The sequence below is a fragment of the Nicotiana sylvestris genome, chromosome 5 (assembly GCF_000393655.2).
Source record: "Nicotiana sylvestris chromosome 5, ASM39365v2, whole genome shotgun sequence".
NCBI classification, from domain to species: domain Eukaryota; kingdom Viridiplantae; phylum Streptophyta; class Magnoliopsida; order Solanales; family Solanaceae; genus Nicotiana; species Nicotiana sylvestris.
In genome coordinates this window covers 10,292,776-10,310,992 of record NC_091061.1, presented here as the reverse complement: position 1 = coordinate 10,310,992, position 18,217 = coordinate 10,292,776, and the positions used below count along the sequence as shown (strand labels likewise).

General features: G+C 36.9%; 2 protein-coding genes across 2 annotated transcripts; one reads left to right on the top strand and one right to left on the bottom strand.

The window, feature by feature from the left end:
• The first annotated feature begins 1,194 nt into the window (after window positions 1–1,194).
• LOC104211204 (non-classical arabinogalactan protein 31-like) lies at window positions 1,195–1,722 on the top strand. Its single transcript, XM_009760219.2, has one exon. It carries the CDS (start codon window positions 1,195–1,197, stop codon window positions 1,720–1,722), a length of 528 nt encoding a protein of 175 aa, XP_009758521.1.
• A 1,687-nt stretch (window positions 1,723–3,409) lies between these two features.
• On the bottom strand, window positions 3,410–17,689 carry LOC104211205 (clathrin heavy chain 1). The gene is made up of 30 exons (XM_070174246.1): window positions 17,511–17,689; window positions 14,482–14,632; window positions 13,690–13,820; window positions 13,496–13,574; window positions 13,207–13,334; window positions 12,508–12,606; window positions 12,302–12,410; window positions 12,088–12,167; window positions 11,764–11,991; window positions 11,587–11,652; window positions 11,083–11,199; window positions 10,742–10,939; window positions 10,500–10,616; window positions 10,299–10,358; window positions 9,983–10,069; window positions 9,781–9,864; window positions 9,571–9,705; window positions 9,425–9,487; window positions 9,242–9,346; window positions 8,998–9,110; window positions 8,663–8,915; window positions 8,443–8,579; window positions 8,084–8,362; window positions 7,002–8,004; window positions 6,392–6,877; window positions 6,113–6,283; window positions 5,842–6,027; window positions 4,797–4,919; window positions 4,216–4,326; window positions 3,410–4,015 (listed from the first exon to the last, which is right to left on the bottom strand). Exons 1-30 carry the CDS (start codon window positions 17,553–17,555, stop codon window positions 3,848–3,850), a joined length of 5,112 nt encoding a protein of 1,703 aa, XP_070030347.1. The 5' UTR covers window positions 17,556–17,689; the 3' UTR covers window positions 3,410–3,847.
• Between the last annotated feature and the right edge of the window lie 528 nt (window positions 17,690–18,217).

Sequence of the window (18,217 nt, the reverse complement as noted above, 5' to 3'; positions counted from 1 at the left end):
GTTTCAAAAATTGATCAAAGAATTACAGGGGGTTATCTTAAAGAATCCAAAACTATACTATGGCCATTTGTTGGTCGTTACAAGGGGAGACTAATTAATCATTACCCCAAAAGCAATTTGACAGTGCATGTTGTACCAATACATCTAGCTGGTATGACTCTTGATGGTGATAAGACTTGGGCAAAAGAAAAGTTGTAAGAATTTGTTCCCAGGCGACTCTACAACCAACCCCTCCCTCCGAAGAAGCCATCAGTCGTGAACTTCAAAAATTGGAGGAAGGTAAAATGAGGAAGAAGAAGAAGAGGAATAAAATAAAGACGGGTAAATAATTTGGGGCGCATGAATAGGAGTAGTAAATAGTTTGGATCTGAACATTAAAGGGTAAATAGTTTGAAATTAATGGGTATAAAGTGAGATTTTCTCTATAATATACATCATTACCAAACTAACCTCCTAAAGTGGTATGCACGTACAAAACTACTTGTACAAATATCCGTGCATAAAAGGCTAGAGTTTAAATTATGTATTAATGGTGTAAATAAAATTTAAAAAGTCAAGTCGTGCAATAGGTAATTGCACGTATTATATTTAATAGGTATTAATTGTTACTAATATAGTAAAAATCGATATTAATTTACTGATAGTGGAAATAGTCTCTAAATTGAACGATATATATAACTTAAATCCTATTAATAAGCAGATTAGTCAACCCCTATAAGTTCATCAATTATTATATCAAACTATAAACTTCGGAAAATGGTCATCACGTTAGCAACCAATCTAGGATGAATCTTCCAACTTTAACGAATACAGTTAGTAGTCTTCACGTCAGTGATACAACAACAAAAAAAAAAACAGACTAATGCCAATAACTATATATATGCAACAACAACAACAACAACAACCCAGTATAATCCCACTTAGTGGGGTCTGGGGAGGGTACTGTGTACGCAGACCTTACCCCTACCCTAGGGTAGAGAGAATAGACCCCCGGCATCCTTACCTCCAAGAACTTCCCACCTTGCTCTTGGGGAAACTCGAACTCACAACCTCTCGATTGGAAGTGGGGGTTGCTTACCATCAGAGCAACCCCTCTTGTCTCATAACTATATATATGAATCATTTCAATTCCCTCAACATCATCAACCAAACATTCCAAAACTCACATAATCTCTTCCACATCTTTCCAAAAAGATGGAAAATAAAATCCAAGTTATCCTAATCGTCTCATCCCTCCCTCTTGCTCTGTTCTTTCCAGTGACATTCGCGTATGCTCATGTCCCGGCCAAGCCAATGGAGACGACAGTAAACGTGGTGATCGAGGGTATGGTTTATTGCCAAAGTTGCGATAACTACGGATCATGGTCATTATCAGGAGCTAAGCCAATCCCAAAAGCTAAAGTGAGTGTTATTTGCAAAACCTACAAGAAAAGAGTAAACTTTTACAAGCCATTTGAAACAAATGAATATGGTTATTTCTATGCAGAATTACAAGGTTTTGAAATGGGACATTCTTATTTAGACCATCCTTTACATTCATGTCGTGTGAAATTGGTCTCTTCTCCTTTAGAAACATGCAATGTTTTTAGTAATATTAACAATGGACTCAATGGTGCAAAACTCAGATTTGAAGACAAGACAATTGACAGAAGTGATTACAAAGCTGTAATTTATACTGCTGGTCCTTTGGCTTTTCGACCAACTTACTGCCCACCTAAATAACCTTAATTACTTCTAATTTGATTTCCACTACAAAATTTTGTGTTTTGATCTTATTACAAGAATCCAATGTCTTTACAAGAGTTTGTACTTATGATTTTTGTCCTTTGTACCGAACAACCTAAACTGTAAGATATTGTTGTCCTGTGTACCAAACAAACTAAATTGTATGAGATTCTTACTTTTTGTTATAATTTTTTCTTCATAATTAATTACTGAAATATCTCTCCACCGTGCCTTCTTTCCCTTTATCTCTATTCCAGGATGTGCAACTCTATAAATCTCAATAAGTACTTGTTGCACGCATGGGCGAACGTAGTGTTCAACCGACAGGTTCAATTGAACTCATAGTTTTCAACGCGAAGTAAAAGTTTATATAAAAAAATTCATTGCAATTGCAAAACTAGTAAGAAATGAACCCATAACTTTAAAATAATAATGGGTTCAATGCTAAAAGCCTTGAAAATTGAAAGCATAGTATTTAATTTCTGGATCCGCCTCTACTTATTGGAGAGAACTAGAGATGGAAGTATTGGGATAAAATGACAAAAGTAGCCCCTAATGTTTGGGATAGATTCAAAATGGTCCCTTAAATATACTCTGAGCAACTTTGTCGCCGTCCAAATAAAATTGACAGCAGGTATCCGCAAGTTTTCGGGAACATAAATAGTTTGATCTTGAAGTATATTTAAAGGATCAGCTTCCTCATCTCCCTCTTTATTTCGACAGTACAATATTGATTTACTTCATATTCTGGGAATTCACCTTTTGAATTGACGTTGTCGATTTACTTCATCGTGTACTCAAGATTGCTATTGCTACCTAGAGTTTAACTGTTTTCTTAGCTTCGGTCTTTTTTATCTTCTTGTTATTCCTACTTGTTGCCATTACTTTTTTCCTCCATTCTCCGGCCGAGGGTCTATCAGAAACAACCCCTCTGCCCTTCTAAGGTAGGGGTAAGGTTGTGTACGTCTTACCCTCCTCGGACCCTTCTTGTGTGAAATTACTGGGCTTGTTGTTGTTGTTTGTACTCAAGAGAGACACTCATTTTTCTTAATGGGAAATCTACAATTGTTTATGGAGTTCTATCACCTGTTGTTCGTGCTCCTGTTCAATTCTTCAAAGAAGTCTCTGATGTCTGCTAGAATTAATGAATTATCTTGTTAGCACTTTGGAAGTTTCACTAGTGCCTAACGGAATACTAGAAGTGACAATTTAGGAAATTCATGGATTATTATGTGGTAAGTGAAGAGGAAATGAATAATTTTGGAGGGAAGTGGTGACTAGATCTAATCGAACAGCATTTTCAACGTCAAGGTAATTTTTTCTTATTTTCCAAATTCTTATGTCTCGTTTTTCTTAGGAGTCGTTTTTCAGTCGCAAAGTAGGCCATCGTCTTTTCTTTTCTTTTTTATTTTAAATAAATATTTTGTACTTTTTCTGCACAAACTCAAATATCATATAAACGAAAATAAAATCTTAAAACGCACTATCAAAAGTTGTTGGAGCCTCAAAATTTAGGGCCTCAAGCAAATGCTTTACTTGCCTCTCCTTTTAGGCATCCCTTGAAACAGAAAATTTTCAGGTCATTTTCTCCACTCCACAAAACCTTGCATGGTACACGACACAACTATAGTTAAAAATGAGATAAAGACTTGCCCAAACTAGGATGTCTGAAAGACTGAAAGCGTTAGAAGTAAATAAGTACTCATTTACAGCGGCTGGGTGTAACATACCAAAACAAAACATTCAACAAGATTGTATCCAAAAGAATACCTGGAAAAATTACAACACTTGGGAACTGAAGAACCTTAGCTGACCCCAGAAAACCAGTAAAGGTAATATAGCGCATCTTTACACGGTTGTGAAGATCACAAAATATCCTCAATTTGTTGCCTAACTGCAAAAAATGCCTCTTCTAAAAAGAATATTACAAGGAGATATCAACACACTATGACACAACAGAAACAATTATTTCATCTATCCTCCACTTGTGCACTTCAGCAACTAACTGCAAGGCAATAGATAAAAATCTAAGGGCAAGAGTAAATAAAAGAAACCAAAAACAGTCCAGATTGTATCCTCTTTGTGAAGTTTGTTTACACCCCTGTGGTAACACCCCATCAAATTAATAGGAACCCATGGGTGGCATGCCAAATGGAGGCATGGGAGGCATTCCCATTCCACCCATTGGAGGTGGTTGGGGTGGAGCGAAACCTCCACCCATACCAGCACCTCCCATACCAGGCATCGGCGGTGCAGGCAAAGCCAGAGGCAGCAGCTGTGCATACATATTCTGCACCAAAAGAATGAACAGGATTAGCAAGGTAACTTTGAGACTGTAATAGCAAAAGAGACTGTCAATATAACACAGGCATGCATGTGATGTGGCACTTATCAAAACATTATTAAAATACTGTGCAACTTTGGTCAACTCCAGGCTAAAAGCAAGGAAAATGTGCAATTAGTTGACATCATAGACAAGTCAATAACTACCTGCTGCTTAATAACGTCCTTTTCTTCACTCTCTTTGGATTTTGCTTCCTTTTGAGCCTCAATCTTATCTTTTATCAGCTCATCTACCTTGCCAGTGTATTCACGGATAAACTGTGCCAGAGAGAGAGAGAGAGACCCAAGTTAAAATGCGGATGCAGATAACAACAGACTACTGATAATTAAAAAAACTGAGGCAGACAGCAAAACTATGATGGGGAATAAACAGAGAACGCAGAAGGTACAAATTAGAGAGCTATGAGAAACATGCAAAGTTTCAGGTACTTCCCCTCAAACATAATGACAAGGTAAAAGAGGAAGAACACAGCACAATAACAGAGGTTAATGAAAAAAATTATCATGTTCTAGTTACTGATCAAAAAAATTATTATCTTCAAAAAAATGCAGAGGCAGATCAAGGGTTTAGGACATAGACTTGTCAAAACAGTGAAATAATATTAATATGTTTACCAGAGGAAAGGACACAACAAATGCAGATACAGCTCTCCCTAAAAGTAGATAAGCAAACATGCAAATGCACGACCGAACAAACAGACAGATCTGGGGAAGGTTTCAGAGAGCACCTGTAATAGATATGGGAACGCGAAGTCAATCATATTATTCATCCATGCTAGCTCAAGGGCAACATCTGGGCGAATCAAATCATAACAAACAAATAGGCATGATGCAAAGCATTCTTTCTTTCCCTGCAAAAGCACAAAAAAGCATAAATACGATGAGCATTAACCAATGCACAATTATTACAATCCAAGTTGCCCTACTCCTGGAGTAGCAATATCATTTCCAAGAAAAATACGATACATTCTCCCTTAATTTTCCTAAATGATAATTCATAAATACGAGAACTCTGCTATGTGATCCTCAGAAAGCATAAATACATAGAGGAGGGTTGCAGTAAGTCTACAGCAAATGTGAATAAAGTCTAGTTGGATCCATATAGCCGATCCCAACTAGTTTGGTATTAAGCATAATTGATTGAGTGATTACAAGCTAGACTCATTAACCAACCACGTTACCTATATATTAGCAATAAAATTTCCAAATAACAAATGATCAAGAACTCCATGGGTACCAGATATTTATCCCACAATCACATCAAACCTTATGCGAGAATTCATGGTTTATAAACAGTTACTACAAACTGATGTGTTATTACATGCCAGAATCATCTGGCACCAATGCAAGATTTTTTTTGTTTCATTCTCTGTGGATTCTTTTCATCTCTTCCCTCATGTTTCTCAAATAGTCGCGAAAGCTTAGCCAGTGTTGACACACTTATATTAGTTCTTGAAATTGCCAAAAGTCTTTTTAGTTTTTTAAAGATAATATATATGTATATGTATATATATACACACACACACACACACATATGTATATATGCAATTTTGAGAATATGTATGAGATGGAGAGAACCAGTAGAGTCAGATAACCTCTACTTTTTATCAGAAGACATTCTTGATTATCAAAATCGGGTCCAAATAGAGCTAAACAGATACCAAGGATTCATGTGACTGAGTCCAACTATTTTGGGATTGAGGAGTAGTTGGTAGTGGTTGGGGGCAGAGGTGGAGGATATGCATGGGTGAATCTTGAAATCCTAACTGGTACCTGTTCAATGAAGTAAGCAAGCAACTCCTCAGCAAGTTCACGATCCCCAGATTGCGAGGCTGTTTCCATTGCGTCTTTGTAAAGATTATCTTTCTTCGACAGAGCAATGGATTGCTTCCAGCGACCAGCCTTTTTATATATAGAAGCAGCGACACGCCTCATCTCAAGAAGTTCATGTTTCTCTATCTGCTCAAGTGGAACACAAAAATGGAACTATTATCAGGCATATGCTAATTACGGAGAAAGACAATTTAGTACAACCAGCCATCACCTTCTGTGCAAGCCCAATCTGATCAAAGTTATCATGCAATTCAATTGATTCACGTAGTCTGTCGTAATCTTCTTCCTCAACATATATCTCGTTAAGGGCCTCATTCACAGCAGAAACATTGTTGCTTTGTACGGCAATCATATACGGCTTCACTAGGCGAAGGTGACCCGCCTGGTATCAATCACACGAAAAAGAAAAGAAAGGGTTAATAAGAATCTATACTAAAGAGTGTAATCCAAACAATCCTAGTAAGTAAAGGGTTTCAATGATAAGTCAGACCTTTCTCATTATATCCACTACACGTGTATGGTCCACCCTAAGTGCTAGAACATTTAAAAGATCATTGATGAGATCGGGATGCTCTTGTAAATAGAAGTGGACGGCCTTGTAATAAAGCTCCACATTAGCAACTTTCACAACAATATCTTTGAACTGCATATGATCCCAAGCATCTGGGGAATGATTCATAACAGTTGTGGCAGCGTTATCAAATTCATCATATTGCATATACAAATATGTGAGTTCCTTCCAGTGTTGCTGCTCATCACAGGCACGAATAAGCTTAGGAATGTTAAGACGGGTGGAGAATAATTTAATGTGTTCCATGAGCTTCTCATGACGGTATCTGGCGTAAAGGACACCAAGTTCTGTGAAGATACCCATATGGGCACGCTCCAAACCGAGCCCACTCTCCATAAGAGAGATTAATTCATTGAAACATCCTCTGTTTTGGTAGTATTCACTCACTTCCTCCAAATCATCTACCTGCAAAATCAAAAAAACAGACACCGCCTATCACCGGTAATCCAGAAGATCTCCTTCACAATTTAAATGAGCAAGTTCAACAGAAATACTGACAAGCACAATAAAAGAGAAATGAAAAAGGTACCTGAACTATAATGTTAAGCCCACAAATTTGAGCTAAGCGGAACTCCTCAGCATCAACACAAGCGAAACAGACTTCTTTCCAAGTCTTTGCACTGTTTGCTTTACGTGCTGCATCAACAGCACCTTGGAATTGATTCAACTTTAGAAGGGTGCTTGCCAACTTAGCCCAGTTTGAAATAAAAGCAAATATGATCTTTGCAGCCTCATATAAGGCTCCGTCATACAAGCGATCACCAACATTTGGTAGGTTAGCAACATTTGGCATCAGAATAAATTCTTCAATCTCACCCAATCGATCAATCTTAGCATAAGCATAAATGAGTTCACTATCAACCTTGGGCTCCTTAGTCTTTTGCCTAACCATCAGCAGATACTTCACTAAGTCATGATAAACATCTGCGCCCTCTGCAGCATGAATGACATCCAAGAAATGGGTGACATCATCTGCACGAATAAATGATTCAATAGCATCACTCACTAATCCCTCTCTGAGTTGAGCTTTAGCCACCTGGCTCCAAACAGCATCTTCTTCAACTCGGAACGCAAACTCCACTGCTCGATTTATATCGCGGATGTTGTCAAGCAGAACATTGACCGCTTGAACATTCAAGTTGAACTTCTTGAAGATTGCAAAAGCTTCTTCATAGAGTTGGGCTTCAACAGCAACCTCCCCGACCGCAGGACCATCAAAATTATCAAGCCTATTGATATAGTCCATAACTCTAGATGGATCAGCTTTAATGGCTGTCAAGATAAGCAAATTCTGCAGATTAAAGTTCCCACTAAATGCCGAGTTTTGGAGCACAATCTTTTCAAGAAGCTCAATCAGTTCATGGGGAAGATCGGCAGTCATGAAAGCTTTAACAGCTGCAGATACTTGTTCTGGACTCTTGCTTTCAGGCAGAGCAGTGGACACAACTTGATCTATAAGCTGCCTTCTAAACTCGTTCTCAGGTGTAAGAACTTTCTCCCAAAGATCACCATCCATCCTCTCAACAACATACCTAAAAACATTATAATAATATGGTTTGTTCATCTTCAAAAATCTGATAAACCAACAGTTGGAGACTAACAAAAACAAACCTGGCTTGCAGTTTGAACAGAGAGTTCTTATTTGTTACATTAATAAGTTCTTCATCACATTGCCCTCTCCTATAGGCAACAACAGCAAGGGTCGGATCGCGCTTCTCACAATATTTACCCACAACACGTGAGTCATAATATGGGTTGGTCGTGAGGAAATGCTCCGGGTTGTTATTGCTATCTATGATGATCTTACCAAGAGCATTGTGTACATGGACATCTTGGCTTCCTTCACTGACAAGATGCTCCAAAAACTGTGTAAGCAGTCGGAGCCGGTTCCTGACAACCAACAGGATAAGCTTAATACAAAGATTTAACATGACAATCCAAAAATTGTTGTGACAGGGATAAACATAAACCTTTTTTCACATTCAGCCACAAGGGGCTCAACAGGAAGCAGAGAACGAACAGAAAGGATCAAGCCTTTAATAAAATCTTCAGGACACTCATCATCTAGAAGCTGTCCCACAACTAAAGGAGCATTTCCTGGATTGACCTGTTCCATAGAGGATGAAGCTTGTAATTCACATATTAGGAAACACTTCAATTAAGCAAGCACTACACAGAAGTCATACAAACCTTTTGAACATAACCCTCAATATATCGTAGCATATTGTTAGTGTACAGGTAGTGTGTGAGATCAGGAACAAAACCAAAACGGTCGCAAACATTAATCAGAGGTCGGGCATCAGGAAGTTTGGCTTCCATCAAGAAGTTCTTTGTCTTTTCGGGGTCATAGAAGTTAGATTCTCTAGTCACGCGCTCAACCTCCTTGATTTGTCCAGTCCTGGCAGCTGCCTCGATATACTTAAAGTGGATATCAGGATCCTCACTGCACAAGGCCCAAAAAAATCATTTATTGACTAACACTTAAAAATAGCCCATCCAAAATGTCCCGTCACATCAGTACACACCTGGAACTAAGATATGATCCCAAGAAGAAGTATAACCCATCATAAGACTTGAATTGCTCAAAAAGCTTAATGCAGGCATCAATACCCAACTGCTCACAATACTCTTTAGCAACCTGATATAAACGCAAGCATAATCAGGTATGCTGTTACGAGTACGTCACAATTCCCAAAGAACGATAATGCATCATTGGTGCATATTTCTAACAGACTTCACAAATAATATATGATAACACCATATGAATACCTGAACTATTATTTGAAGGTTGCCTTTGATATTGATCACCAGAAGGTCCTTCATGCACTCAAGCGCCCATTCTTGTGAGAGAGTCCCAAAGAACTCAACCAGAGCCTGAAACAAACAACATAGCTAAATAAACACCCAACAACCATCAAGATGGAGTCAATACGATCACTGGAGCATACCAACCTGAGGCTCAATAGCATGTGTATTAACAATAACACGCTTGATATCAGGTAGTTCAGAGTAGTGCTGCAGAAACATACAAAATCAGCCAACTTGCTAGCCATATCTTAGGGGAAGTTAAAAGTCAAAAATGTTGAAAACCAGTCAACCTGCAATGCCCGAATGTAAAGACCAGCTTTTTCACAAAGTTGACCGATTCGTGGTCGATCATAATGACTGAACATTCCATTGGCTAATATAGCATCAGCCACATTTGGGAAAGTCACAAGATTGATTTCCAAGACCTGTACAGAAGAACATTACAGCCCGAGCGAAATGTATGAGCAGAAAGATGTCTCTTAATGAGAAGCGAGAGAAACCTTAGTCTGCAGAAAACTGTGCTCTGGAAGGTCAGGTTTCAGAACATCCAATAAAAATGCTGTTGCCTCACGGATCAGGTTCCTCTGATGTCAGAAAAGAAAGAGAGAATCATCATCAGGTGGAATATTACACCTCATAAAAATTGTAAAAGGGTTCTAGACAGCAATCAGTGCATTAAACATCATTAAATAGTAAATTAACCTGAAGAAATAGGTCAGTAATTGTATTGTAATCAACAGGACACCCTCCCTCCATTTGGGACATCATGAGCGCAAAATTAACAGCACCCTGCGCATAAAGATGCAATGTTTCCAATGTAAGAACAATATTTCATAAGTGATCCAATTGAATAAGAGATACACCCTCAAAGAATAAAACGCATGCAAAATTTTGCACCATGTCAAAGACTGAATTTGACATTAATACGATGACTTAATCCCGTTAAATTGACCGCATGAAGCCTGTGGAGATAGACGGCCTGATAAACATATGACTTGTAAAACCATTCCCAGCATACCTGAGGATCAGATCGAAGAATTGTTTGAAGAAGGAACAAATAGTCAGGCGTATATCCAACCTGTATAAAGAAAAAACAATGAGTTATCGAATCTCTGAATGTTCTTATATAAGAAGGATATGACGCAGTCTAAAACTGGATTAAAGCTCAGACAAATAAAAAATAGTCAGTAATGACCACAGCAAAAGATGTATCACTAACCTGCTTCGAGTATATCAGAATCTTGTCAAACTCCCTGCGCTCAGCGAAAGCAGCAACAACTTTTGGTGTTGCTCTTGCTTTGATGTATATCTTCAAGGCAAGGTCATTATCAACAGTCTACAACAAAACAGCTTACTGTGGTCAGTACCTTAAAGAACGGACTACTTGCAGAAAAAGAAACCAACTAAAAGTAGTAAACAACAGAAAAAATGAATCAATCAATGCCAAGTCCTGTAATTAACCTTCACAAGGTCGCCAAGTTCCTCACTACACTCTAGCTTATCCTCAGCCAACCAGTTCTCCAAGAGGTTCTTCTTATTCTGATTGACAACAAGTCGTGAAAGTTCCAAAGACTCGAAAGCATTGAGCTTCCCTCTTGTCAAAAGTGTACCAAAGTACTGCAACAGAGGAGGTGTTTGCCCTGCTTGAACGGGCACACTCTGCAAATAAGATAACATAACACATTACTTTTCACAAGATAAGCAACTAAGACACATATTAAATTGATTTTGGGACTCTCGGCGACCTTGAAGAGCAGTATATCTGATAGGGAACAACATGGACTTGGTAACACAGCCAATACCTGAAATTTAGCTACAGTATCTGGTGTACGGAGTATGCCTTGTGGGGATTCTGCAGCAAGCTCAGCAGCCTCTTTGTACTTGGTTTGAGCAAACAACTCTTGGAAGCGCTGGACAACCTGATGCAATACAAAATTAATAAGATATGAGATCATTGTAAATAGCAGACATCAACAAACTCTCAACATGTTGAATCCATCAGAACCACTGCTTTTAATAAATTTACCAACTGCTAAACACACCAATCAAAGTAAGAGAGTTCAGGTAATGTAAAGTCATTAGCCTTGTCAAATATTGTTCTAGAAGATGATATCAATACAACCAATTAACTAAGTCCACATTTGATCTAGAAAAAGGAGATGCATGTTGAAGAGCAAAAACCATGATTTGTAGCACATACTAGTTAGAAGTATGAAAAGTTTTCAGAGGCAAGAGATACCATCATTTGACACTCCAATCTCCATCCAATCAAGAAATCAATTCAAAAGATAGTGATTTTAACTTACCAAATTCTCAGCACCAGGAAGATTTCCTTTTTTGGCAAGATTGACAGCAAGCTCAAGATTATTCAACTGCAACAAAATTTTATGTCTTTCATGGTCATAGATTAACAAAATTTACGGTACTGGAAATGCATCTACAGAAATATACATGACACCAGAAAGATACGAAAGCATACGTACTTGGCCACTGACAAAAGGAACAATTGTTGCTTCATTTACTGTGGCTAGCAAAACTTGGCCTCGTCTGTTGATGGCATAGAAACCACCAATAGATGAAGCTTCTGAAGTCAGAAAAATAGGATCTGGGCTGATCCTATTTCTGTACACTGCAGTAGCTGTTTCCAAATCATAGACAAACAGAAGCCCAAGCTTTGTGATGACATAAATTAAACCATACTTATGAGATATCTGCAGAGGTAACAGAGGAACTGTGTTACAAGAAGCTGAATTCTTTTAGTATAATAAGAAAAGACAGCACAGATAACAGACAGGGAGAAAACAAACCTGCATGGCAACTGGGAAATCATCAGCAAAATCTGGAGGAAAGAAAAGATCTGCCTGTTTCTTTGAAAAAGAGGGTTTCCCTGCAAATTTTCAACTCATTAGAAAAACGATCAGAGTCATAACAGACTTGTTCTCTGCAGAAAGTCAGTTAAACAATGTTCAACTTAAACTAATCATGAAAAGAGAAAAGGAAAAAAAAAAGGGAGGTACTCACCTGGCTGCGCGCCTAGCTCAATGACATGCAACTTTGATGTAACCTGTCCAGCATTTGAGGTCTTCGAGGCAAAAGAAATTAGTATGGAATCCTTATCATTTCCAGGTACCTGATTAAAGCATACAACACTCAGAGCAGGAAAATGTGGAAGCAAGGCCACCAGACAAATTGGGAATGGGGAAATTGTTTGGAGGAGCTTTTCTTACTCTTAATGAAGCAAATGATGCAGCATGAGCCTCAAGAGCTTGACTGCGTTGTTGATCCACCGAAAACAATTGCATATTCCCTTTGACCAGTTGGGGCCTCTAACAGTACCAATCAAAATGGAAAGCCAAATGATAATCGTAAATCTTCACTGAATATTAAAATCATGAGAAATCACCAGAACCAGAACAAATATCATGATTAAACATATCTATAGCAGAGTTCAAACAGCCACATATTATTGAGCTTAAAGTTCTTTTGGTCCATTATTGGTAGTGGAAATAACCTTGTTAATACCCAAATCCCTGCCCTATTGTCAAAAGAATTTTCAAAACTAAAGATGGTCATTTTGACTTGCTGCAGCTGGAAGCATCCAACAGTCCAGCAGTAAACACTTGCATTGCCCCCACCCCCCAAAAAAAGAGATGAAGAAAACTCTTGCAGCATGATAGTTGAATGTGGCCAAATTGGCCATTATGTATGTTACAACAAATGGAGGGGCGATGATGCAACGCACACATGTAAGAATCACATGAATTACAAAAGGTAAGAAGCCATTCAACCCTATATGACTTTTCCCAGTTTCCCCCTTTCCTAACGACATCAATGACAGTGTTGGTGGGAGAAGCAAAATCTGGTACCCCAAGTATACATCAAAAATAAGATTTCCATTAGCAACATAGCATAACAACAGTACACACCTCAGGTGAACCAGGGGCAATACCAATCAAAACCAACCATTTCTCTGAAGGATCACATCGATAGTTGATAATTTGGTTGTTAGCTAGATTGGCTGTTCTATCAAACATCTTCACAGGCTCAGAATCACCTGTACAAAGAGAATTAGGGATTCTTAAGGGCAGACAGTCGACCATTAAAAAATTGTGAAAACAGTAATAAGTGGAAAAACAGAGCTTCTCCAGGCAAACAGGAGGAAGAAAAGCCAACAATGTTAAGAGTGTAGACGCAAGAGCAAAAAGAAAACCTTACCTTCAATTGGCCAATGGTACACAGAGGATTGTGTGACAAGACCTAACATCTTTGGCGTAATCCACTTCCAGAAAACAACCTGAACATACAACAAATTGAAAGTTATATGAAATAATGCACATTAAAGGTTCAGATGTCGAGAACTGCTGCAGCTAAAAGAATCTAGTAAGCAAATCAAATAAAAGAGCTATTACCTGCTCGGGCATCTGATGTGATTTAATTTTCTGCTTTGCCTCAATATTAAAAATTTGCAAGTGATCTTGAGTAGTTCCTGGGACTTGAGCTTCAAGAGAAAGAGGATAGACGATTGCTTCGTCAGCAAACATAAAAGGACAGAAAAAAAATCAGCAGTGGCAGAGCAGTCCTTTCACCATTTCCCTAAAAAGTGAAGAACGATGACTTGCGCATACTACTTCTGTCACTCTCATTTGCCAAGGTGATATCCACCTCAAATCCTCCTTAAGAAGGAAATCACTAACACAACAAAGTCAAATCCTAATCAACTTTAACGTATCCTTTTTTTTATTCTTTAGATAAGTATCTCAATGTGTCCCTTATTCATTAATTTGATAACCAAAAGTACATTTGCTGTCATTCCTGTCGTCTTTTGCCTAGTTGCAAGTTCTTTTGCATATCAAGATGATGAATAAGAAGGGGAAGGAAAGCTTTTTCACTAGAAAGTCTGAATAAGCCAACAAACCTAATAAGTCAACAACAACACAACAACAACGACCCAGTATAATCCCACAAGTGGGGTCTGGGGAGGGTAATATGTACGCAGACCTTACCCCTACCCCGAAGGGTAGAGAGGCTGTTTCCAGGAGACCCTCGGCTCAAAAAAGCAACAGGAGCCGATATATTAGTACCATAAAAATGCATAATAAAATAACAGCAATATAAGAGATATGAAATACAGAATACGAAATACGAAATAGATGGCTGGTATAGTAAAACTAGCAGGTAAAGCCCTGCATCAATAGACGACCAATGACGCCTCAATGGCTGCATAGGCATGTTCATATCAATAATCACCACACTATTTTGTGGTGCAGTCTCCCGAACACATATATACTTATCTGATTCCATTGTAACATTGGTGAACGTGATGAACTGCGGATTAACCCCTATACTTTGCAACTGCAACACCGACAGACACAAGAAAAATTCAATCCATATTTAAATCTGGGAATGAACTAATATCATAGTTCTAAGCCACACTTCACGCGTTAAATTGCCCAAAAAAACTAATTAGAACACAAAACTCGATGCAGATTTTATCTTTGAATAAAAAACAAAGGTTCTCAATGACTAGCTCGCAGTCTGGCAACGAACTATCACAGTTCTAAGCCACATCTCACAAGTAATAAGAAGCCAAAGCACTAATAAGAATACGAAATCCAGTCCAGCTATATAATTCATAAAGAAACTTAAAATATCAGTCCAAAATGATATCCTTACGTGGGTCACAAATCTGGTAGTGTACTGATATGAAAGTTCAAAGCCGCATTTCAGATGTGCCAAGTTGTCAAAAACACTACTAAGAATACGATGAGATTTTAAGTTCATATAGAAACTTAAGTTCTTTGTTTTGGATGGCAGTGGTGGCGATGCTAGCTTGCACGCACCAAAAGTACTTCACCGATATCGGGTTATTCTGCCACCAAAAGCTAGGCAGATGGGAAGAAATCGGCCTAGTGGTTTTTTGCCTCCGCTGAGTTTTGAATGTAAGAGCATGTTTGACCAAGCTTATAGTAGGCCAAAAGTACTTTTTTTGTCAGAAAACACCATAAAATCCCTCATTAATTTAACCTTTTCCTTTTTGTTTCTATCATCCCTTTCTTCTCTTTTTTATTTCAATCGTATTTCTTTTTCCTTCTCCTATTCCTCTTTGGAACAGTCTCTCTATTATAAATAAATCTTTCTTTTATATTTAGATAGTGAATTATGGAGTAAAATTTTAATGTATACTGAATTAATGATGTATTTGATATATTTAATTCATCATTTAAACAGTAAGTAATAATACCAGATACCCAATATTATTATTTTGGATAAATATATTGTTTAAAATCTTTAATATATACTTTACTTTATATTTTAACTGAATAAAAATAAAAACTCATTAAATTATTTTATAATAAATATGTTTTACATAATATTGATTGTACAGTAAGCTTTTACTGTCCTGTTTCTGTAATTTGATGCTAAAAAGTACTTATTGAAAAGATTGGCCAAACACAATTTGCTTATCAAATATTGCAAAAGGCACCTCTCAAATGAATTGGCCAAACACAACTTGTTTTTCTCCAAAGATAATTTTTCGAAAATCACGTTTGAACAAAAGTACTTTTCAAAATTAGCAGTTTTTAGCAGCTTGGCTAAACGGGCTCTAAGACACTCATGGTTTTCCTCCCACTACATTCACCGCTAGGGCTTGGGTGCACAGAAACTTAAGTTCTTAATGCAAAATAACATCATAACCTATAGCCAGTAATGAAATAATATCACAATTCAAAGACACATTTCACATACTAAGCAGCCAGCCAGAATAACAAATAAGAATATGAAATCCAATCCAGATTTAAAATTCACATAGAAACTGTAGTTCTCAATTCCCGATAATATCATAACCTAATTCACAGATCAGGGAATAAACTAAAATCACAGTTCTAAGCCACATTTCGTACGTGCTATGTTTCCAGAAACACTAACAAGAAAACAAAATTCCAGACATTAAATTCAAATAGAACTTAAGTTCTCAAATCAAGAGAATATTGTAACCTAGGCGCAGATCTGGTAATGAACTAAGCCACATTTCTCATGTGCTAAGTTGCCAGAAACACTAACAAGAATACGAAATTTCGGTCATATATTTGATTTCGCATATACTCTTGCTCTCCAGATTCAAAATAATACCATAACCTAGGTTGCAGATCTGTAATGAAGTAGTTTCCCACAACATTTCACACATACTATGTTCACAGAAAAAGTTACATGAATACGAAATTCAGTCCAGATTTAACAATAATGTAGAAACTTAAGTTCTCAGTCCAAAAGACATAATACCCTGGTTCACACATCTGGTAATGACTTATCACAGTTCTAAGCCACATTTCACACATGATATATTGCATAAAACACTAATAAAGATATGAAATTCTAGCCAGATTTTAAATTCACATAAAAACTTAAGTTCTCAATCCAAAATGATATCCTGTATCTGAGCAGTCTTTTACCCTTTTGTAAATTTTTGTCTGCATCTTCTTGATGCCTTTAATGAAAACACTGTTACTTCATCCAAAAAAAATGATATCCTAACATAGGTCACAGATCTAGTAATGAAGTAATATCACAATTCACACATGCTAAGCTACCAAATCACTAATACGAATACGAAATCAATCCAGATTTTAAATTCACATAGACATAACTGAGGTCACGGATCTTATAATGAACCAATCACAGTTCTAAGCCACATTTCAGACGTATTAAAATACCTAATTCAATCTAGATTTAAAATTCAAATATAAACTAAAGTTATCGATCCAAAATAATATCATGACCAAGTCCTCAGATCTCGTAACAAAATAATCACAGTTCTAAGCTACATTTAGCTTGTGCCAAGTTGCCAGAAATACTAATAAGAATACTAAATTCAATCTGGATTTTAAATTCATTATAGAAACATAAAGTTCTCAATCCAAAATAATATCATAACCTAGGATTCAGATCTGGCAATGAACTAATATCAAAGTTCTGAGCTACATTTCTAACGTATTAAAATACAAATTTAAATCCAGATTCTAGTATCAGATAGAAACTAAAGTTCAAATATTTAAGACAATATCATAGCCTAGGGTTTCAGATCTTCAATCAAACTCAAATCACAGTACTAAGCAACAATTCACACGTGAAACACTAGTAAGAGTAGGAAAATCAATCAATTTTAAACTGTCAATATGAAATTGCAATAAATCGTTGGGGAAAAAAAAGTTAAACATGAATAATAGTCTACCGTTAGGGCTTCTTTCATAGTGATCGGAGCATTAGCGGCCGCCATGACGGCGAGATCTGTAGGGATAGCGAACGGAAGATCTCCGATGAAGAAGAAACCCTCGGAATCCTCCGAGAGGAAAGAGATCTAGAGAGAGAAAGGGGTTCTTTTGAAGAGAGAGAAGGAGTGGGGAAGTGATAATATAGGACGATGGTGAAAATGGAGTTTTGGTTTTGGAAAAAAATAATGAATTGGTTAAGAGTGTGCGTCCGTGTCAAAAAAGAAAATATGGAGATTAAAGTTAATTTTTTTTTAAAAAAGATTAAAGTTAATGAAATGGGATAATGGGATCTGAGAGAACGAATTAAAGGAAAATACTTACTACTACTTAAACTTAAATTTATCAAACTAAGGCAAATTTTGAAGGATTTATTTTATATCAATGAGTAAATATTTTTTATACATAGTGCAGTTGACATGTCGTATTAGATTATTCATACTATTATTTTTTATGTTACTAATTTTATTACTATTATAAATAGTTAGTTATCCTTCACTATTATGAATAGTTACTAAAATTTATGGCTTAGTTATTAAAATAAGATTCAAAAGTTTTTTAATCTTTCTTAAACTTTATGTTCAGTCAAACAATATCATATAAATTGGGATGAAGGAAGTATGTTGTATATATATTAATTATCTTTAAATGATTTGATAGTGTAAAAATG